The sequence below is a fragment of the Coregonus clupeaformis genome, chromosome 29 (assembly GCF_020615455.1).
Source record: "Coregonus clupeaformis isolate EN_2021a chromosome 29, ASM2061545v1, whole genome shotgun sequence".
Taxonomy (NCBI): Eukaryota; Metazoa; Chordata; class Actinopteri; order Salmoniformes; family Salmonidae; genus Coregonus; species Coregonus clupeaformis.
In genome coordinates, this window is record NC_059220.1 from 41,419,716 (window position 1) to 41,437,626 (window position 17,911).

Here is a 17,911-nt window from a genome sequence, read left to right on the forward strand (position 1 = left end):
TGAAGTGCATAAAGGTGTACCACAGGGGTCGATTTTGGAACCTGTTTTCTAAACTATTTATATAAGCACCATTGGTCAATCTGTAAAAATTTGCAAACTTAATATATGTGCGGATTATACTATTATGTACGCTATTGCCCCAACTGTTGATCTGGCTGTGTCAAAACTACAGTCAGATTTTATAACTACTGTATGAAGGAATCCCTTTCCAACTTCTGCTTAATATGGGCAAAACGAAATACATGTGTGTTTTTAAACTCTCGTAAGAATGTTTTAGATGAACTACATGTTCACTCATTAGTTGGTTCTCCAATCGAACATGTTCCCGCATAAGGTTTAAAGGGGTTCAGCCAGAGGGGTTCTCAGTTCATTGCACAGACAGGAATAAATATTTCTCCGGGAAGCAGAAGGGCGGAGGTGTGTGTTTCATGGTGTAATTGTAGTAACATACAGGAACTAGAGTCCTTTTGTTCACCCGACCTAGAATATCTCACAATCAAATGCCGACCGTATTATCTCCCAAGAGAATTTTCTTCGGTTATAGTCACGGCCGTGTATATCCCCCTTCAAGCCGATACCACGATGGCCCTCAAAGAACTTCACTGAAACCACATATCCTGAGGCTGCATTTATTGTAGCCGGGGATTTTAACAAAGCAAATTTGAGGACTAGGCTGCCGAAGTTCTATCAACATATCGACTGTTGTACTTGCGCTGCCAAAATCCTCGACCATTGCTATTCGAACTTCCGGGATGGTTATAAGGCCCTCCCCCGCCCTCCTTTCGGCAAATCTGACCACGATCCCATTTTGCTGTATAGGTGATGTTGTGCCCACTGTCTGACTATTAAAACCTACCCTAACCAGAAACCGTGGATAGATGGCAGCATTCGCGCCAATCTGAAAGCGCAAACCACCGCATTCAACCATGGCAAGGTGACTGGGAATATGGCAGAATACAAACAGTGTAGCTACTCACTCCGCAAGGCAATTAAACTGGCAAAACATCAGTATAGAGACAAAGTGGAGTCACAATTCAATGTCTCAGACACAAGACGTATGTGGCAGGGTCTACAGACAATCACGGACTACAAAAGGAAAACCAGCCACGTCGCCGACACCGACGTCTCGCTTCCAGACTAAACACCTTCTTCGCCCGCTTTGAGGATAAAACAGTGCCACTGACGAGGCCCACTACCAAGGACTGTGGCCTCTCCTTCTCCGTGGCCATCGTGATAAAGACATTTAAGCATGTTTACCCCCGCAAGGCTGCCGGTCCAGACGGCATCCCTAGCCGCATCCTCAGAGCATGTGCAGACCAGCTGGCTGGTGTGTTTATGGACATATTCAATCTCTCCCTTTCCCAGTCTGCTGTTCCCACATGCTTCAAGATGGCCACCATTGTTCCTGTACCCAAGAAAGCAAAGGTAACTGAACTAAATGACTATCGCCCTGTAGCACTCACCTCTGTCATCATGAAGTGCTTTGAGAGACTAGTCAAGGATCATATCACCTCTACCTTACCGGTCACCCTAGACCCACTTCAATTTGCTTACCGCCCCAATAGATCCACAGACGATGCAATCGCCATCACATTGCACACTGCCCTATCCCATCTGGACAAGAAGAATACCTATGTAAGAATGCTGTTCATTGACTATAGCTCAGCATTCAACACCATAGGACCCTCCAAGCTCATCATCAAGCTCGAGGCCCTGGGTCTGAACCCCGCCCTGTGCAACTGGGTCCTGGACTTCCTGACAGGCCGCCCCCAGGTGGTGAAGGTAGGAAACAACATCTCCACTTCGCTGATCCTCAACACTGGGGCCCCACAAGGGTGCGTGCTCAGCCCCCTCTTGTACTCCCTGTTCACCCATGACTGCGTGACCATGCACGCCTCCAACTCAATCATCAAGTTTGCAGACGACACAACAGTAGTAGGCTTGATTACCAACAATGATGAGACAGCCTACAGGGAGGAGGTGAGGGCTCTGGGAGTGTGGTGCCAGGAAAATAACCTCTCACTCAACGTCAACAAAACAGGAGATGATCGTGGACTTCAGGAAACAGCAGAGGGTGCACCCGCCTAACCACATCGACGGGACCGCAGTGGACAAACTGAAATGGTCCACCCACGCAGACAGTGTGGTGAAGAAGGCGCAACAGAGCCTCTTCTACCTCAGGAGGCTGAAGAAATTCGGCTTGCCACCTAAAACCCTCACAAATTTTACAGATGCACAATTGAGAGCATCCTGTCGGGCTGTATCACCACCTGGTATGGCAACTGCACCGGCCGCAACCGCAGGGCTCTCCAGAGGGTGGTGCGGTCTGCCGAACGCATTATTGGGGGCAAACTACCCGCCCTCCAAGACACATAGAGCACCCGATGTCACAGGAAGGCCAAAAAGATAATAATGGACATCAACCACCCGAGCCACTGCCTGTTCACCCCGCTATCATCCAGAAGACGAGGTCAGTACAGGTGCATCAAAGCTGGGACCAAGAGAATGAAAAACAGCTTCTATCTCAAGGCCATCAGACTGTTAAATAGCCATCACTAGCACATTAGAGGCTGCTGTTGCCTATTGAAATCACTGGCCACTTTAAGAAATGGAACACTAGCCACTTTAATAATGGTTACAGTCACTTTAATAATGTTTACATATCTTGCAATACTCATCTCATATGTATATACTGCATTCTATTCTATAATATTCTACTGTATCTTAGTCCATGCCGCTCAGTCATTGCTTGTCCATACCATTCTTAAATTCCATTCCTTACTAGTTTTGTGTGTATTAGGTATATGTTGTGAAATTGTTAGATATTACTTGTTAGATATTACTGCACTGTCGGAGCTAGAAGCACAAGCATTTCGCTACACCCGCAATAACATCTGCTAAACACGTATATGTGATAAATAACATTTGATTTGATTTGATTTGAATTAAATACTTAGGCATTTGTAATGATATGTATTTGACGTTTAAAAAACATATACAGTGGGGAGAACAAGTATTTGATACACTGCCGATTTTGCAGGTTTTCCTACTTACAAAGCATGTAGAGGTACACTTCAACTGTGAGAGACGGAATCTAAAACAAAAATCCAGATAATCACATTGTATGATTTTTAAGTAATTCATTTGCATTTTATTGCATGACATAAGTATTTGATCACCTACTAACCAATCACCCTCGGTCTGGGGCTCCATGCAAGATCTCACCTCGTGGGGCATCAATGATCATGAGGAAGGTGAGGGATCAGCCCAGAACTACACGGCAGGACCTGGTCAATGACCTGAAGAGAGCTGGGACCACAGTCTCAAAGAAAACCATTAGTAACACACTACGCCGTCATGGATTAAAATCCTGCAGCGCACGCAAGGTCCCCCTGCTCAAGCCAGCGCATGTCCAGGCCCGTCTGAAGTTTGCCAATGACCATCTGGATGATCCAGAGGAGGAATGGGAGAAGGTCATGTGGTCTGATGAGACAAAAATAGAGCTTTTTGGTCTAAACTCCACTCGCCGTGTTTGGAGGAAGAAGAAGGATGAGTACAACCCCAAGAACACCATCCCAACCGTGAAGCATGGAGGTGGAAACATCATTCTTTGGGGATGCTTTTCTGCAAAGGGGACAGGACGACTGCACCGTATTGAGGGGAGGATGGATCATTAGAGTTACCAGCCTAAGAAATTGCAGCCCAAATGAATGTTTCAAAGAGTTCAAGTCACAGACACATCTCAACATCAACTGTTCAGAGGGGACTGTGTGAATCAGGCCTTCATGGTCGAATTTCTGCAAAGAAACCACTACTAAAGCACACCAATAATAAGAAGAGACCTGCTTGGGCCAAGAAACACAAGCAATGGACATTAGACCGGTGGAAATGTGTCCTTTGGTCTGGAGTCCATATTTGAGATTTTTGGTTCAAACCGCAGTGTCTTTGTGAGACACGGTGTGGGTGAACGGATGATCTCCACATGTGTAGTTCCCACCGTAAAGCATGGAGGAGGAGGAGCCAACAAGTGCTCAGCATATGTGGGAACTCCTTCAAGACTGTTGGAAAAGCATTCAAGGTGAAACTGGTTGAGAGAATGCCAAGAGTGTGCAAAGCTGTCATCAAGGCAAAGGGTGGCTATTTGAAGAATCTCAAATATAAAATATATTTTGATTTGTTTAACACTTTTTTGGTTACTACATGATTCCATATGTGTTATTTAATAGTTTTGATGTCTTCACTGTTACTGTACAATGTAGAAAATAGTAAAAATAAATAAAAACCCTTGAATGAGTAGGTGTTCTAAAACTTTTGACCGGGTGTGTATATAACTTATATATAATGTATATATTGTTTTGTGTTTAATGTGTATTTTATATTGTATTATACAGGGCACATTTGGAAAAGAGACCTAGGTCTATGTCTTCCCTGTCAAAATAAAGCTAAAATATATATATATTCCTGTGTTTTGTTGACAATATGATTAGCATAGTTATTTCTGGTGACTCATTGATTTGTGACTTGAACTTAATTACATTTAATGCTGGAGGAAATATATAACATCTGACTGCTCATAACGCAAAACACATTCTACCATTGCCACAGCATTTAAATAATAAGTGTTTTAGCAAATATATACTGCATGTGTCACGATCGTTTATAGACGGGACGGACCAAGGCGCAGCGTGATATGCGTACATGTTTATTTATATTGAATAAACACCACGACAAAACAATAAATGAAACGAAACGTGAAGTCCAAGGTAGATTAAACAACATACCTCACACGGAACAAGATCCCACAACCCACTAGTGCCAATAGGCTACCTAAGTATGGTCCCCAATCAGAGACAACGAGCTACAGCTGCCTCTGATTGGGAACCACACCGGCCAACATAGATCTACACATACCAGATCTAAACATAGAAAATCAACATAGCAAAACACAACACAGAAAATACACACCCTGACTCAACAAATACGAGTCCCTTGAGTCAGGACGTGACAGCATGTATGCATTTAAGTCTATGGTATGCACATAGACTAGGAGTGGAATTGGAAAACAATAAAAGAAGAAAACATTTAACTATATTAAAATTATAAGGTCAAGGTCGTGCTGTTATGTGGATCACAGGGTAATCACCACCAGGCCTTGGATATAGAGAGACAAACAAACAAACAGAAGTATGTAAAATATTATCGAAAGGCCTTGGAGAATACCATCTGAACTGGGAAGGAAACATCTCAATCTCGGTTTGGAAGGCAGCTGGGAAATGAACGTGTCTCCACAGCTCCCATATCTTTCATCACCGTGCTCTGTTACTTGTGGCTATCACTATTCCACCCTAGCGTGGCATTTAATGCAGTTGACATTGCCTCCGTGCCAGGCAATACATTTACAGCATCAGCCTGCAATACTGATGATAGGAAGCCATGATAGGATCTGATTAAAAGTGTACCGGATTATGCCACATAACTTGTGTGATAACCAATCAGCACAGTTAGCTTAAATAACTTCTGTGTTTTCTTTTCATACAAGAAAATAACCCTCAATGTCAATAGGTTGTCATATGTATAGTATTTCCCCTGGAATAAACATCCTCAATGGATGGGTTTAGATAGACTTCAAATACTATCAAATACTGCTAGATGGGCGGGGTTTGCAGTTTTGGGACTATCCCATTGGTTCCATTGTGGCAGGCAATCGCAATCGAGCACAGCTTAATTTGTAAAAATATTTTGAATAAGGTTTCAAATACTATTTGAACCCAGGTTATCCTCAACGTGTACAGTGTTAGACAAGTCAGTGTCAGATACAAACACTCCAAGAATAGTATAGTGTGGCTCAACCTTGATCGTGGCTATGAAAACTATTTAAATCCTGTCCATCCCTTTAGACTCTAGGGTCTTCCACAGACTGTATAATAAGTGTGATAACAGTTCCGGATAAATAAATAAAAACCATCTAAAACCTCCTGTGTTCATACTTTTAGAACATTCAGGTAAAATTTTGCATACTAGACTAGTTATCAGCGGGGCCATATGTTCACTGGCTAATATGCATGAGGGACTCTTTGTACTGTACCTGGGAGCAGATGCACCTGCAGATGGGTGCCCTCCCGGCCAGATGTGAAACATGTCCAGCATCTCATCTGCACCGAGAGAAGAGGCTTTGCCTGGTGGCTCTAGAGAGATGGTTTACTTACTGAATACATAAACAATGCTTGAATGGAGAGAACACACGCTGTACAGTACACACATTGCATTGCAACTCAAGGTAAGGTCAGTAAGGTATCCCCAGGGCTTACAGTGTATTATATAAATATTTAAATGTTTAGTATGGCCTAACCGAAGGCCAAGGGACAGTAAAAACGTATAATGAAAGTCAACAGAAGTTGTAAGGGTGGCTGTGGTTGGAAAACAGCTATCAGGTGTAAAGAATCTTTCTGAGAATCAAAGAATTGTAACAACTAACGAAATCTACTGAAACAGAACTATTTGCTCATATTCAGTTGTGTTTTTATATATCCCTGTAAATAATAAATACATCTCTCTCATCAACTCACTTCCAGACACATTCTACAAAGATGTATTTTCTGGTGATGAGTAACTAAGTGATGAAATATTACTGATCATCTCACTGACAACAAACTGTTGTCTAATAAGATAACAGATGACACAGGATGGAAAACTACATTTAATGTGTATTTATTCATAATAATGCAATGTAATCATCTGGGAAATCAAATCCAAATTATGACAGGAAGACTATTGCAGATAATTATAGTTATATAAAAAATAAAAGCATTCTGATACATTTAGACAAAGTTCTGTTCTGTGGGTGTTGTCGTCAAGAGAACGATTATCCAATTAGAGGAAATGCATTATTGAGTTAAAATCCCTATTGAAATCTGCTGTACAATATAATATATGGGGTTTCTGAAGTCAAGATGGTAGCCTGGGGTAGAAAAAAAATCGACATACATTAAAAGCAATGAATTTCTCTAATAAAATCTGTTTGCTGGTGGTACTTATGTAGAAAATGACAGCGAGGACCAGAAGCAAAGGAGGGGGGAGTTGTCTAGTTCCATTTCTCTGTAAGTGCGGAGAGAGCATTTTTCCAGAAAAAAATATTTTTACCATTCCTTTGAAATAACACAAATAGTCATGGGGGAGTTGTTAATGTCAGCACAAATTTGTAGATAAACAATGCAATAAAATATTGAATTGAGAGACATGGGGGAATGGAAGTTATAACTGATTGTTCGATAAAATATTATATTTTTCATGATAAAAAGTGACTGACCACACATGCTATGATTTACATAAATAATTTAATTGAACAGGGAAGAAAATGTTTTATTTATTTTAACAGGTTGCTGAGAGGAAATGTATAGGCCTAAATCTTTGTGAGAAATGTATTACATTTTGTCAAAATCAGTTTGTATTCTGTTTTGTGTCATCTTGTGCTTTTTATATGAATACTGACAAATGGTTTCTTATAGAATATTTTGCACTGGGGTGTTTACCCAATTAATTTGCTTATAGCCTATTTCTGATTATTCTGTAAAGAAAAAGGAATCAGAAAACAAAAACAAAAAATCCCCAAAAGAAAATAAATTAAAAGGGAAATGTAAAACCTTCCCCCAAAACATTGTTACGAACAATAGTAGAGTAATTTTACAATATGTTTTTTTCAAAAACCAGCTGGTTAAGGTAACTCATGGTCTCAGGTAGTTCCAATGTATTTACAGTTTCTGTGAAAGTAGAGTTACGCTCATTTGAGTACTAAAATAGGTCTGTGAGAACCAGACAGTCTGATCCAATCGACTGACAAACACCCAGGTAAACCAAGTCCATTATCAGCTGTAATACTCCTTTTACAGTCCTTAGACATCATCGCAAAAATGTATTTTTCTCAGCAGGTCCAGCTGAAATGAATGGGGAGACATCAAAACCATCCCTCCCTCCAAGTTGTTTTTTGTCGAAGCCCATTGCTCCCCGTTCTCAATCAGTCACTCTGACAAAGCCACCGTCCTTCCTCCGCTCGAGCACAAGTCCCACTCCAAAAGCCCGGACTGTCAAGGGTAGTAAGTAATCTCCTAGGTCAAAATAAAGAGAGCTGTGTGGCGATGGGAGTTAGCTGCAGATCACATAATTTTCTCTCTCTATAAAATGTGCCTATGGGGCAAATGCTTGCATGGTAAAATAGCCCATGTCGGTTATTCCATTCATGCAAATTTCCACTAAGTCTGAAGGCACTTGATTTCATGTCAGACAGCAGCGTCTTATCTTATCCCGAGAGGACTAGCTGTTGAGATAGGACCAAAAGATGCAAAAACTGCTCTTTCGACTGCTCATAAAGTAACCTTCCAAAAGACTGCCGCAAGCCTGTATGGGAACTGTATCATGATCAATGAGCAACTCATGCAGGGAGAGAAAGAGAGTGCTGACATTCAATGTTTTTCTTTTTCGCACCTATTTTATGTGCTTATGGAGCCATGCTGAAATCAAAGATCAAGATAATGACTTCTATTGGAAACGGGTATTAATCTTGGCAGTTGCAAATAGGAGAGAGAGAGAGAGAGAAAAACTTCTACAACCTGAAATCAAATGAGCTTGAATTTCCTCCAATGTCCTTAAAGTAAGGAATGTTACAGGAGGATGATTCAGAGCGCATTGGAATACACACTGCTCTGGTCTTTAAGCACCACATGTGGCCTGACCTGACTGAATCATGATTGGTCAGGAGGTGAAAGGAGAAGCTTAAATAGATAATTTAAACTAAAAAAAGAGAGATAGAAGCTCACCTTTCATACAAAGGGCTGGATTGAAATTACCATGGTTAATAAAGCCTAGAGTACCTAAGGGAGGGAAAAACGCAATAATCCCTCATCAATCCCTTTTAGGTAATGAAAGAAAGATGTGTCATGTCCCTGTTTATTAAATCACATTCTGAAATTGTACGGCAGGTGGGACACAGAGAAGCCCCTACAGTACATCGAAAGGATCTAAGGTCTCAATCTCATAGCGCTGCAACTACGAGGAGTCTAGAGGTTGATTACACACAAGGCATACAATGCACCATAGTTCAGCCACTGCATAATAGAGTAACCTAGCTAACAAGTGTACGCACACTGTAATGAAACCAACCTTACGCAACCTCGAAGGTAAAAAAAGAAAAGGTAAAAAAAGAACAGACAAAGGAATAATTATGAAGAATTGACTTACAGATATACATATAATATACCAAGCAGTCAAAGTCTAGCCTCTGGGTAGAAAGTATGCAAATGTTCTTGTTTATCCACATTTTGATGAATCTGACCGTAGGCAGCCTCCAAGTTTTAAGAGAGATGAAAAGCCACAACCCAGAGGAATAGCAGCCTCTATCATATTCATGAAAAAATAGCTTCGGGGTCAGTGTGGGTTGTTGAGCGAATTTCGTACATTTCTCGACATACTGTTGACATAAAATCAACCTATTCTACACCCATCTAATCAAGCAATCAATTATCATCATTCTGTGGCCGTAATATTTTAATTTTTTTATTTAAATGTAACCACACCATGCGTGCTTGTGCTTTACAGAAATGTACCCACACTCTGCCACGATTGCTTCAGCTTCAGAAAAAATTATGAACTGGAGCCCCTACTACGGAGACTATGGAGAACCCGACTCTCCATCCTGACCTTGGAGTGCTCTCTGTGCATATTTCAGAAAAATCCGGATTTACTGAGTTTTTCGTTTCCTTCATACTCCACCCTGGACCAGTGCTGGACTGCTGCTCTCCTGCAGACTGAAAAGGAGTACATCTTTGGTAGTTTTGGGGGTTTGGACAGTCCAAGTCTGGAAACTCTTCAATGGGGGTTGGGCCGACGTCAGGTTGCTCCTCCTGGGAGAGAGGGGTCACCTCTGAAGGCCCACAAAGACCAGGGGCAGGGTGACCAATAACTGCCATATATGGGGCGTGGTGGGAGGAGCCAGTGACCTTAGATCTGTAGGGATAGAGAAAGATAAAGAAAGCTGGTGATTTAGATAATCTAGGGAGCATGATACTTTTTAATTGAGCTAATGGGATAATGTGTTTGGAACGTGTACGATTCTATGTTTGATTTACGGAATACTTTTCAATATATTTTATAGTTTTTAGTTGTTCTGAGGAGTACTCTTTCTCCCTGGAGGAGACTCCTCTGGCATGTACAGTGCCGTGAAAAAGTATTTGCCCCCTTTCTGATTTTCTCCATTTTTGCATATTTTGGATACTGAATGTTATCAGATCTTTAGAAAACCTAATATTAGATAAAGGGAACCTGAGTTCCCAAACAAAATATTTATATACTTATTTTATTTATTTAATTAACAAAGTGATGCAACACCCAATTCCCCTGTGTGTAAAAGTAATTGCCCTCTTAACACTCAATAACTGGTTGTGCCACCTTTAGCTGCAATGACTACAACCAAATGCTTCCTGTAGTTGTTGATCAGTCTCTCACATCACTGTGGAGGGATTTTGGCCCATTCTTGCATGCAGAACTGCTTTAACTCAGTGACATTTGTGGGTTTTCAAGCATGAACTGCTCGTTTCAAGTCCTGCCACAACATCTCAATTGGGATTAGGTCTGGACTTTGACTAGGCCATTCCAAAACATTTTCTGGCTTGCATAACACTTCAAAGCAGCTGTTCGATCATTCCCTCTAAAATGTAATTTCACTGGCGAGCAAATCTGAGAGAGCTAACAGTAGAGCTCTCTCAATAGAGCTCTCTCAGTCCTTGAATTATAGTTCCTAAGAGGAATGATATAAATACATATGTTATAAGCCTTGCCTCTTCATAGTTGATTGGTTCTGGATGATGTATAGGTCCATGGTTGTCATGGGTTCCCAGGTAAAAACAAAAAAAAGCACTTACTGTTGGGTGGAGGGTCTTTACATTCTCCTTCCTCAATGGTGACATCATCTATGGCGATATCCCCTTCTATACCCGGACCACGAATTCCTTCCAGAAGCAACTACCAAAATGGGATAAGACAGACAAAAACCAAACTTGTTAACACCAACTGCTTAAATGTCTTACTGCTACTAACTCAATGGCTCATTCTGTGAAACATATACTGTAGCAAAATATATAAGACAAATGTTTATATAAGACATGGCCTAAGAGGGGAAGCAAAGATGAAGGTAGTTTTGTACTTTGTACCTTAGGGCCACCATAGTTCTGCATTGGTGACCCACTGCTCCTCCCAAAGAGCTGTACCCACCTGGAAAGAGGCTATTGGGTGGATGTTGACTTTGGCTTGCTTCCATCGGTCCCCTTGGTTCCCGACCAAGGTCCACAAGGAACTGTCTGAGCCCGACTGGCCCTTCTGCCGTAGGTACACGTTCAATGCCCCTAGAGGAGAAAACATCATGCACTTTATGGACAACATAGTGCCTGGCAAGCTCAATCAAGCACAGCTTCAGTATTTGAAAGATTTCAAGCACAATTGGAACCCAAGTCTGATATCATCTATCATATATGGCCTCATCATGGCAGCACTTATCCTTATGTATTGATACTTTACTCATTATTAATGTATGTATACTATTAACAAAACACATAAAAGCTCATTACTGCAAATACTAAATGTCTCAAGGGGTCTACACATTAACCTCCCCTTATTGAGTGTGGCTTTTATTGAGTGGAATGTATGAATTTGCTAAGATTATTTACTTGTCAAGGGATGATCATGGGAGTTAAATCTTGTGGGGGGTTTTTCAGTGCAAACGAGGAGATGCCAAAGTGAGTGCTCTGATGTACAGAGGCCAAACTAGACGAGCCATCAGCTACAATATGCCACATCCCTGTGACGGGAGTCTTAAGTGGATCTCACTGGATGATCAAAAGGCAACAATAACAGACTCTACTTCAAATAAGAACTCAAAAGTCTCTCCACCACTCACTCACATTCTGCACAGAATAAAAATATACTCTGAATGCAGGTTGCCTTTCTTTCTCTAACGGAAACCAATGAAAGAGAAAGACGGGTAAGAAGGACACATGCCGCCAGCCATTTTTGACTCTGGCTGCTGGTTGCTGAGGCTGAGCGAGCCGAGAGAGAGAGGGCCCCTTGAGCCCTGCGTGGATTAGGTTGACACGTCCTATTCAGAATCCCAACAGCTTTGCGGGGCAGAAAATTGAAGTTGCAGGCATGTCTGGCAGGTCAGGGGTCACACCCATCGCTCAGGTGCAACTGCCTGTCTGAGGAAGACACTGCAACAACAGGAGGGCACGAGCAGGGTGTGAGGCGGCAACCTTGGCGACAGAAGCTGGGGAGCCTGACTAGATTTTGATGGATGATAAGGTTATTAATATTCAAATGGAAGGTTTGTAAACACCCAGAAATAGTGAGGTTTTTTATTGTGCTGTGTTCAATTTCCATTTCCACCAACACCTGGGGGGCTTCAGATATTCCAGTATTGAAGTGTTACTGAGTGGTTGTCGAATTAAAAAAGAAAGGTGGGAGTACAACTTGAGTGGTAAGCAAACACTTATCTAATCATCAGGGAGGCACCGAACAGGGAAATAGGGGATATGATTGCAAGTGGATGCTAATGGAAAGCTAGCATGTGTGTACTTAACAAATCAAACACACTCTATGCTAAATTTGCCTGATGAAATAGCTACAGTGCAGGATTTGCATGAATCCTTGTAACATACACTACATGACCAAAAGTATGTGGACACCATCTCATTCCAAAATCATGGGCATTAATATGGAGTTGGTCCCCCTTTGCTGCTATAACAGCCTCCACTCTTCTGGGAAGGCCTTCCACTAGATGTTGGAACATTGCTGCAGGGACTTGCTTCCATTCAGCCACAAGAGCATTAGTGAGGTCGGGCACTGATGATGGGCGACTAGGCCTGGCCTCGCAGTCGGCGTTCCAATTCATCCCAAAGGTGTTCGATGGGGTTGAGGTCAGGGCTCTGTGCAGGCCAGTCAATTTCTTCCACACCGATCTCGACAAACTATTTCTGTATGGACCTCGCTTTGCGCACGGGGGCATTGTAATGCTGAAACAGGAAAGGGCCTTCCCCAAACTGTTGCCACAAAGTTGGAAGCACAGAATCGTCTAGAATGTCATTGTATGCTGTATCGTTATGATTTCCTTTCACTGGAACTCTGGGGCCTAGCCCGAACCATGAAAACAGCCCCCAGACCATTATTCCTCCTCCCCCAAACTTTACAGTTGGCACTATGCATTGGGGCAGGTAGCGTTCTCCTGGCATCCGCCAAACCCAGATTCGTCCGTCAGAATGCCAGATGGAACGCGTTTCCACTGCTCCAGAGTCCAATGGCGGCGAGCTTTACACCACTCCAGCCGACGCTTGGCATTACGCATGGTGATCTTAGGCTTGTGTGCGGCTGCTCGGCCATGGAAACCCATTTCATGAAGCTCCCGATGAACAGTTATTGTGCTGACGTTGCTTCCAGAGGCAGTTTGGAACTTGGTAGTGAGTTTTGCTACACGCTTCAGCACTCGGCAGTCCCGTTCTGTGAGTTTGTGTGGCCTACCACTTCGCAGCTGAGCCGTTGTTGCTCCTAGACGTTTCCACTTCACAATAACAGCACTTATAGTTGACCGGGGCAGCTCTAGCATGGGAGAAATTTGATGAACTGACTTGTTGGAAAGGTGGTATCCTATGACGGTGCCATGTTGAAAGTCACTGAGCTCTTCAGTAAGGCCATTTTACTGCCAATGTTTGTCTATGGAGATTGCATGGCTGTGTGCTCGATTTTATACACCTGTCAGAAAAGGTTGTGGCTGAAATAGCCGAATCCACTAATTTGAGGGGGTGTCCACATACTTTTGTATATATAGTGTACATTTAATTTAAAAGGGTTCCCCAACTGGCATTTGGCCCGTGGGTGATTTTATGCAAATCAGCTCCAAGTGATTTTAATTTTGGAAATCTGTTCCAAAGCATTCCTAAGCGTAATAGAGAGATATATGTGATCGTATACAAATGTAAGCAAGGTTTGAAATTATTATGTTTCAGTCAAATATTATATATGTTTGGACTTCTTGCGGTCAATTTGCAGTCTACAAATTATTTGTAATTATATTCCGGCCCCATCTGCTCAAGAAAAAAAGAAAAAAACGGCCCCCGGCTGAATATAGTTGATGATCCCTTCACTAGGGGCAGCTTACCTATGTGTTTCCCATACATATGGTAGTAGAAGCCAAAGCAGTAGGTGGGAGCGGCGTTCACAGTCCCATAGGGGCTTTTGGAGGCGACGTTGAACGTGGGGGTCAACAGTCGGGCCTTTTCTCCCTCCAGCCGAGGTCGAGACGTTTCAATGTACATGTAGAAACCTGTATATTGGAAAAACAACAACAATCAATGTCCATGTAGAAACCTGTATATTGGAAAAACAACAACAATCAATGTCCATGTAGAAACCCATATGATATCAAAACAACAACACTAATTAAACATTACATCATACTTTATGTAAAAAAAATAAAAAATAGTAACTCTCTCTCTCTCTGTCATGGTAGTGTGATTCCGTCCTGGATTCAAATAGTATGTCTTCTTTCAAATGCTTTGAGCATATAATTAAGTCTGCCTCAAGTGCCAAAAGGGCTGGCTTTGCACTTTTGGGATTATTGGTGCCATTGTGCCAGGCAAACACAGTTAAAGATACAATTATTTGAATGAAAACAAATCCTTTTTGTACCCAGGTCTGATGTGATGGTGTTCCACTGCAATTGAGAGACCATTAGAATTCTAAAACAAACGGCAGAGTTAATCTCTCTACCTATAACAACTGCTACAAGATTGTAGCTAAGGTACATGCCGTTAGCAGTCCATAAACTGTTGTGGTATCGGGAGAGTTTTCTGAACACTGCACTGCAATTTTCTTTCTGACCTTGAGGGAGATGAAAAGTTGAAATTGTGTCCATTTCCATTTATCAATGCACTTGCATAAATCCATAAAACTGGCTTGCTCCGTGGATACCAATCAGATAAAAAGAGTTTCATCTTCTTAGAGCAAGTTATGTCGGGAATTCAAAAAGCAGATGACTTGAACTGAAAGACAAACAATAAACGGACTGGGAAACTGTGAGCCACGTGTTTCATTGGAATGCTTTGGATAATTAAAAGCAATGCATTATTTATGACATTATCCACCGTAACAGGCCCTAAAACACTTAAACAAATGTATCCCGAGGAGTCCTACCAATTAATTGGTTTATTTTAACGGCTGGGGCTTTTGGCATTTAACGAATGGATGGAATTGCAGGAGATTCTACTTTGGAGGAATGGCTACTGCTAGCTCCCTCAGGCGGTTGTCGATGGGCAGGTAGTGACTGACACTCATATTTCATAATGCTGCCCGCGGCGCTGCAGATGTCTATCACGGCTCACACACACCCTATAGAGACAGAGCAGGAGGAGGAGGAGTAGGAGGAGGAGGAGATGGGGGCAGATGAGGTGGTACTATACAGCAGGGGAGCATACCCAATTCCAGAAAATAAAAGTACAACTGGAAACTGCAAAGAATACTAACATATCACATGCATGACAAGTCTTACAAAGCATTATAACTGCATCATATACCTGTTGGCTAAGTGTTACCTTCTTTTGCAAGGGTCATGACTGGGGTTAACTGATTGCAATTGTGTAGCTACCTCTGTGTATTTACTAGCCTTCTGCTAGACCGGAGAATTCAATAAATAATTTTAATATTTTAATAAAGGCTTGCTAAATTCAACATTTTCTCATGTCCCTCCGTCAACCCTGTCAGTGTCACTTCTAGGAAGATTTTAACCCACCTACTCCCAAAACTTCTCCAAGTTTCACAATCATTGTAAAGCCGTAGTTATTTTGTTGCTTTGACAAAGTCATTTCTGAAGATCATTTTTTATTTCATGTGATTAGTGATTCATTTAGAGTGCCAGTCACAAGTTTGGACACACCTACTCATTCAAGGGTTGTTCTTTATTTTTACTATTTTCTACATTGTAGAATAATAATGAAGACATCAAAACTATGAAAGAACACATTTGGAATCATGTAGTAACCAAAAAAGTGTTAAACAAATCAAAATATATTTTATATTTGAGATTCTTCAAATAGTCACCCTTTGCCTTGATGACAGCTTTGCACACTCTTGGCATTCTCTCAACCAGATTCACCTGGAATGCTTTTCCAACAGTCTTGAAGGAGTTCCCACATATGCTGAGTACTTGTTGGCTGCTTTTCCTTCACTCTGCGGTCCGACTCATCCCAAACCATCTCAATCGTGTTGAGATCGGGGGATTGTGGAGGCCAGGTCATCTGATGCAGCACTCCATCACTCTCCTTCTTGATCAAATAGCCCTTACACAGCCTGGAGGTGTGTTGGGTCATTGTCCTGTTGAGAAACAAATGATAGTCCCACTAAGCCCAAACCAGATGGGATGGCGTATCGCTGCAGAATGCTGTGGTAGCCATGCTGGTTAAGTGTGCCTTGAATTCTAAATACATCACAGACAGTGTCACCAGCAAAGCACACCCACACCATAACACCTCCTCCTCCATGCTTTACAGTGGGAACTACACATGCTGAGATCATCCGTTCACCCTCACTAAGCATTTATTTGGGCTGCAATTTTGAGGCTGGTAACTCTAATGAACTTATCCTCTGCAGCAGAGGTAACTCTGGGTCTTCCATTCATGTGGGGGTCCTCATGAGAGCCAGTTTCATCATAGCGCCTGATGGTTTTTGCGACTGCACTTGAAGAAACTTTCAAAGTTCTTGAAATTTTCCGCAATGACTGACCTTCATGTCTTAAAGTAATGATGAACTGTCGTTTCTCTTTCCTTATTTGAGCTGTTCTTGCTTCTGTATACCCCCCTACCATGTCACAACACAACTGATAGGCAGAAATTCCACAAATGAACTTTTAAGAAGGCACACCTGTTAATTGAAATGCATTCCAGGTGACTACCTCATGAAGCTGGTTGAGTGTGCAAAGTTGTCATCAAGGCAAAGGGTACTCCAAACTTTTGAAAGGGTGTCCAAACTTTTGACTGGTAGTGTACGTCTGTCCCTGATTTTAAGGTCAACCCTGTTACGTGAACTTAACTCTCATGTTAATATGCTGAAACTATTATAAAGAAACATTGAACATGTAATAATCAAATCATAGTAAAAGCAGATGAGCTGGTTCATAGCCATTTTCTGGTCTTTTGTGGTGGAAAACTGAGTGGGTCGAGCATAGCACATCAACCCTGTTACCCATAGATAGACAGGTTAGAAATGTTTTAACAATAAAACATTTTTTGTCAAGCTTGCATTCAATTGCCACTCCCTGTTGCACACAACAAGCTTCCATTCCCCCTGTCACAATGGGATTTATGACTGATTTAAGAAGAAATCGTCAACCCGGTTACGGTCAACCGTGTTACTTTATTTGGCACTTAATAGGCACTTACTATAGTATATATTTTTTAAATCTCTTGGGATGGAAAAACTCGTTCTTTATGACAGAATATTAAAATAAGGTGAAATGTCCAAGTTACACTTCACAAAAGGCACTGAATTGGTGGAATGACACAGCTAACATGTAGATTTGTGGTCACCAACCTTTTCTGAGACAAGATCACATTCACAGTCAAAAAGCAAGCTGAGATCTACCGCTCAGATTTAAAAAAATAATAATAATTTTTTACTCATTTAGCAGACGCTCTTATCCAGAACGACTAACAGTTAGTGAGTGCATACATTTTCATACTGGCCCCCCGTGGGAATCGAACCCATAACCCTGGCGTTGCAAACGCCATGCTCTACCAACTGAGCTACACAGGGCCTGACTTAAAAAATTTAACATTAACCTAATTAAAAACAGTTCTGTAGGAATTAAGTTTGTGCAGTAGGCCTA

The 17,911-nt window shown here is 41.8% G+C and overlaps 1 protein-coding gene across 1 annotated transcript in view; it reads right to left on the reverse strand.

Moving 5' to 3' along the window:
• Nucleotides 1-8,926: 8,926 nt before the first annotated feature.
• LOC121545152 (MAM domain-containing glycosylphosphatidylinositol anchor protein 2) overlaps nt 8,927-17,911 on the reverse strand; it is a 219,678-nt gene continuing 210,693 nt past the window's right edge. The window contains exons 14-17 of the mRNA XM_045209210.1: nt 14,192-14,356; nt 11,260-11,390; nt 10,911-11,010; nt 8,927-9,996 (exon numbers count right to left, since the gene is read on the reverse strand). Coding sequence (XP_045065145.1) covers nt 9,908-9,996; nt 10,911-11,010; nt 11,260-11,390; nt 14,192-14,356 — 485 coding nt within the window. The 3' untranslated portion in view covers nt 8,927-9,907. The remainder of the gene's footprint in view (nt 9,997-10,910; nt 11,011-11,259; nt 11,391-14,191; nt 14,357-17,911) is intronic.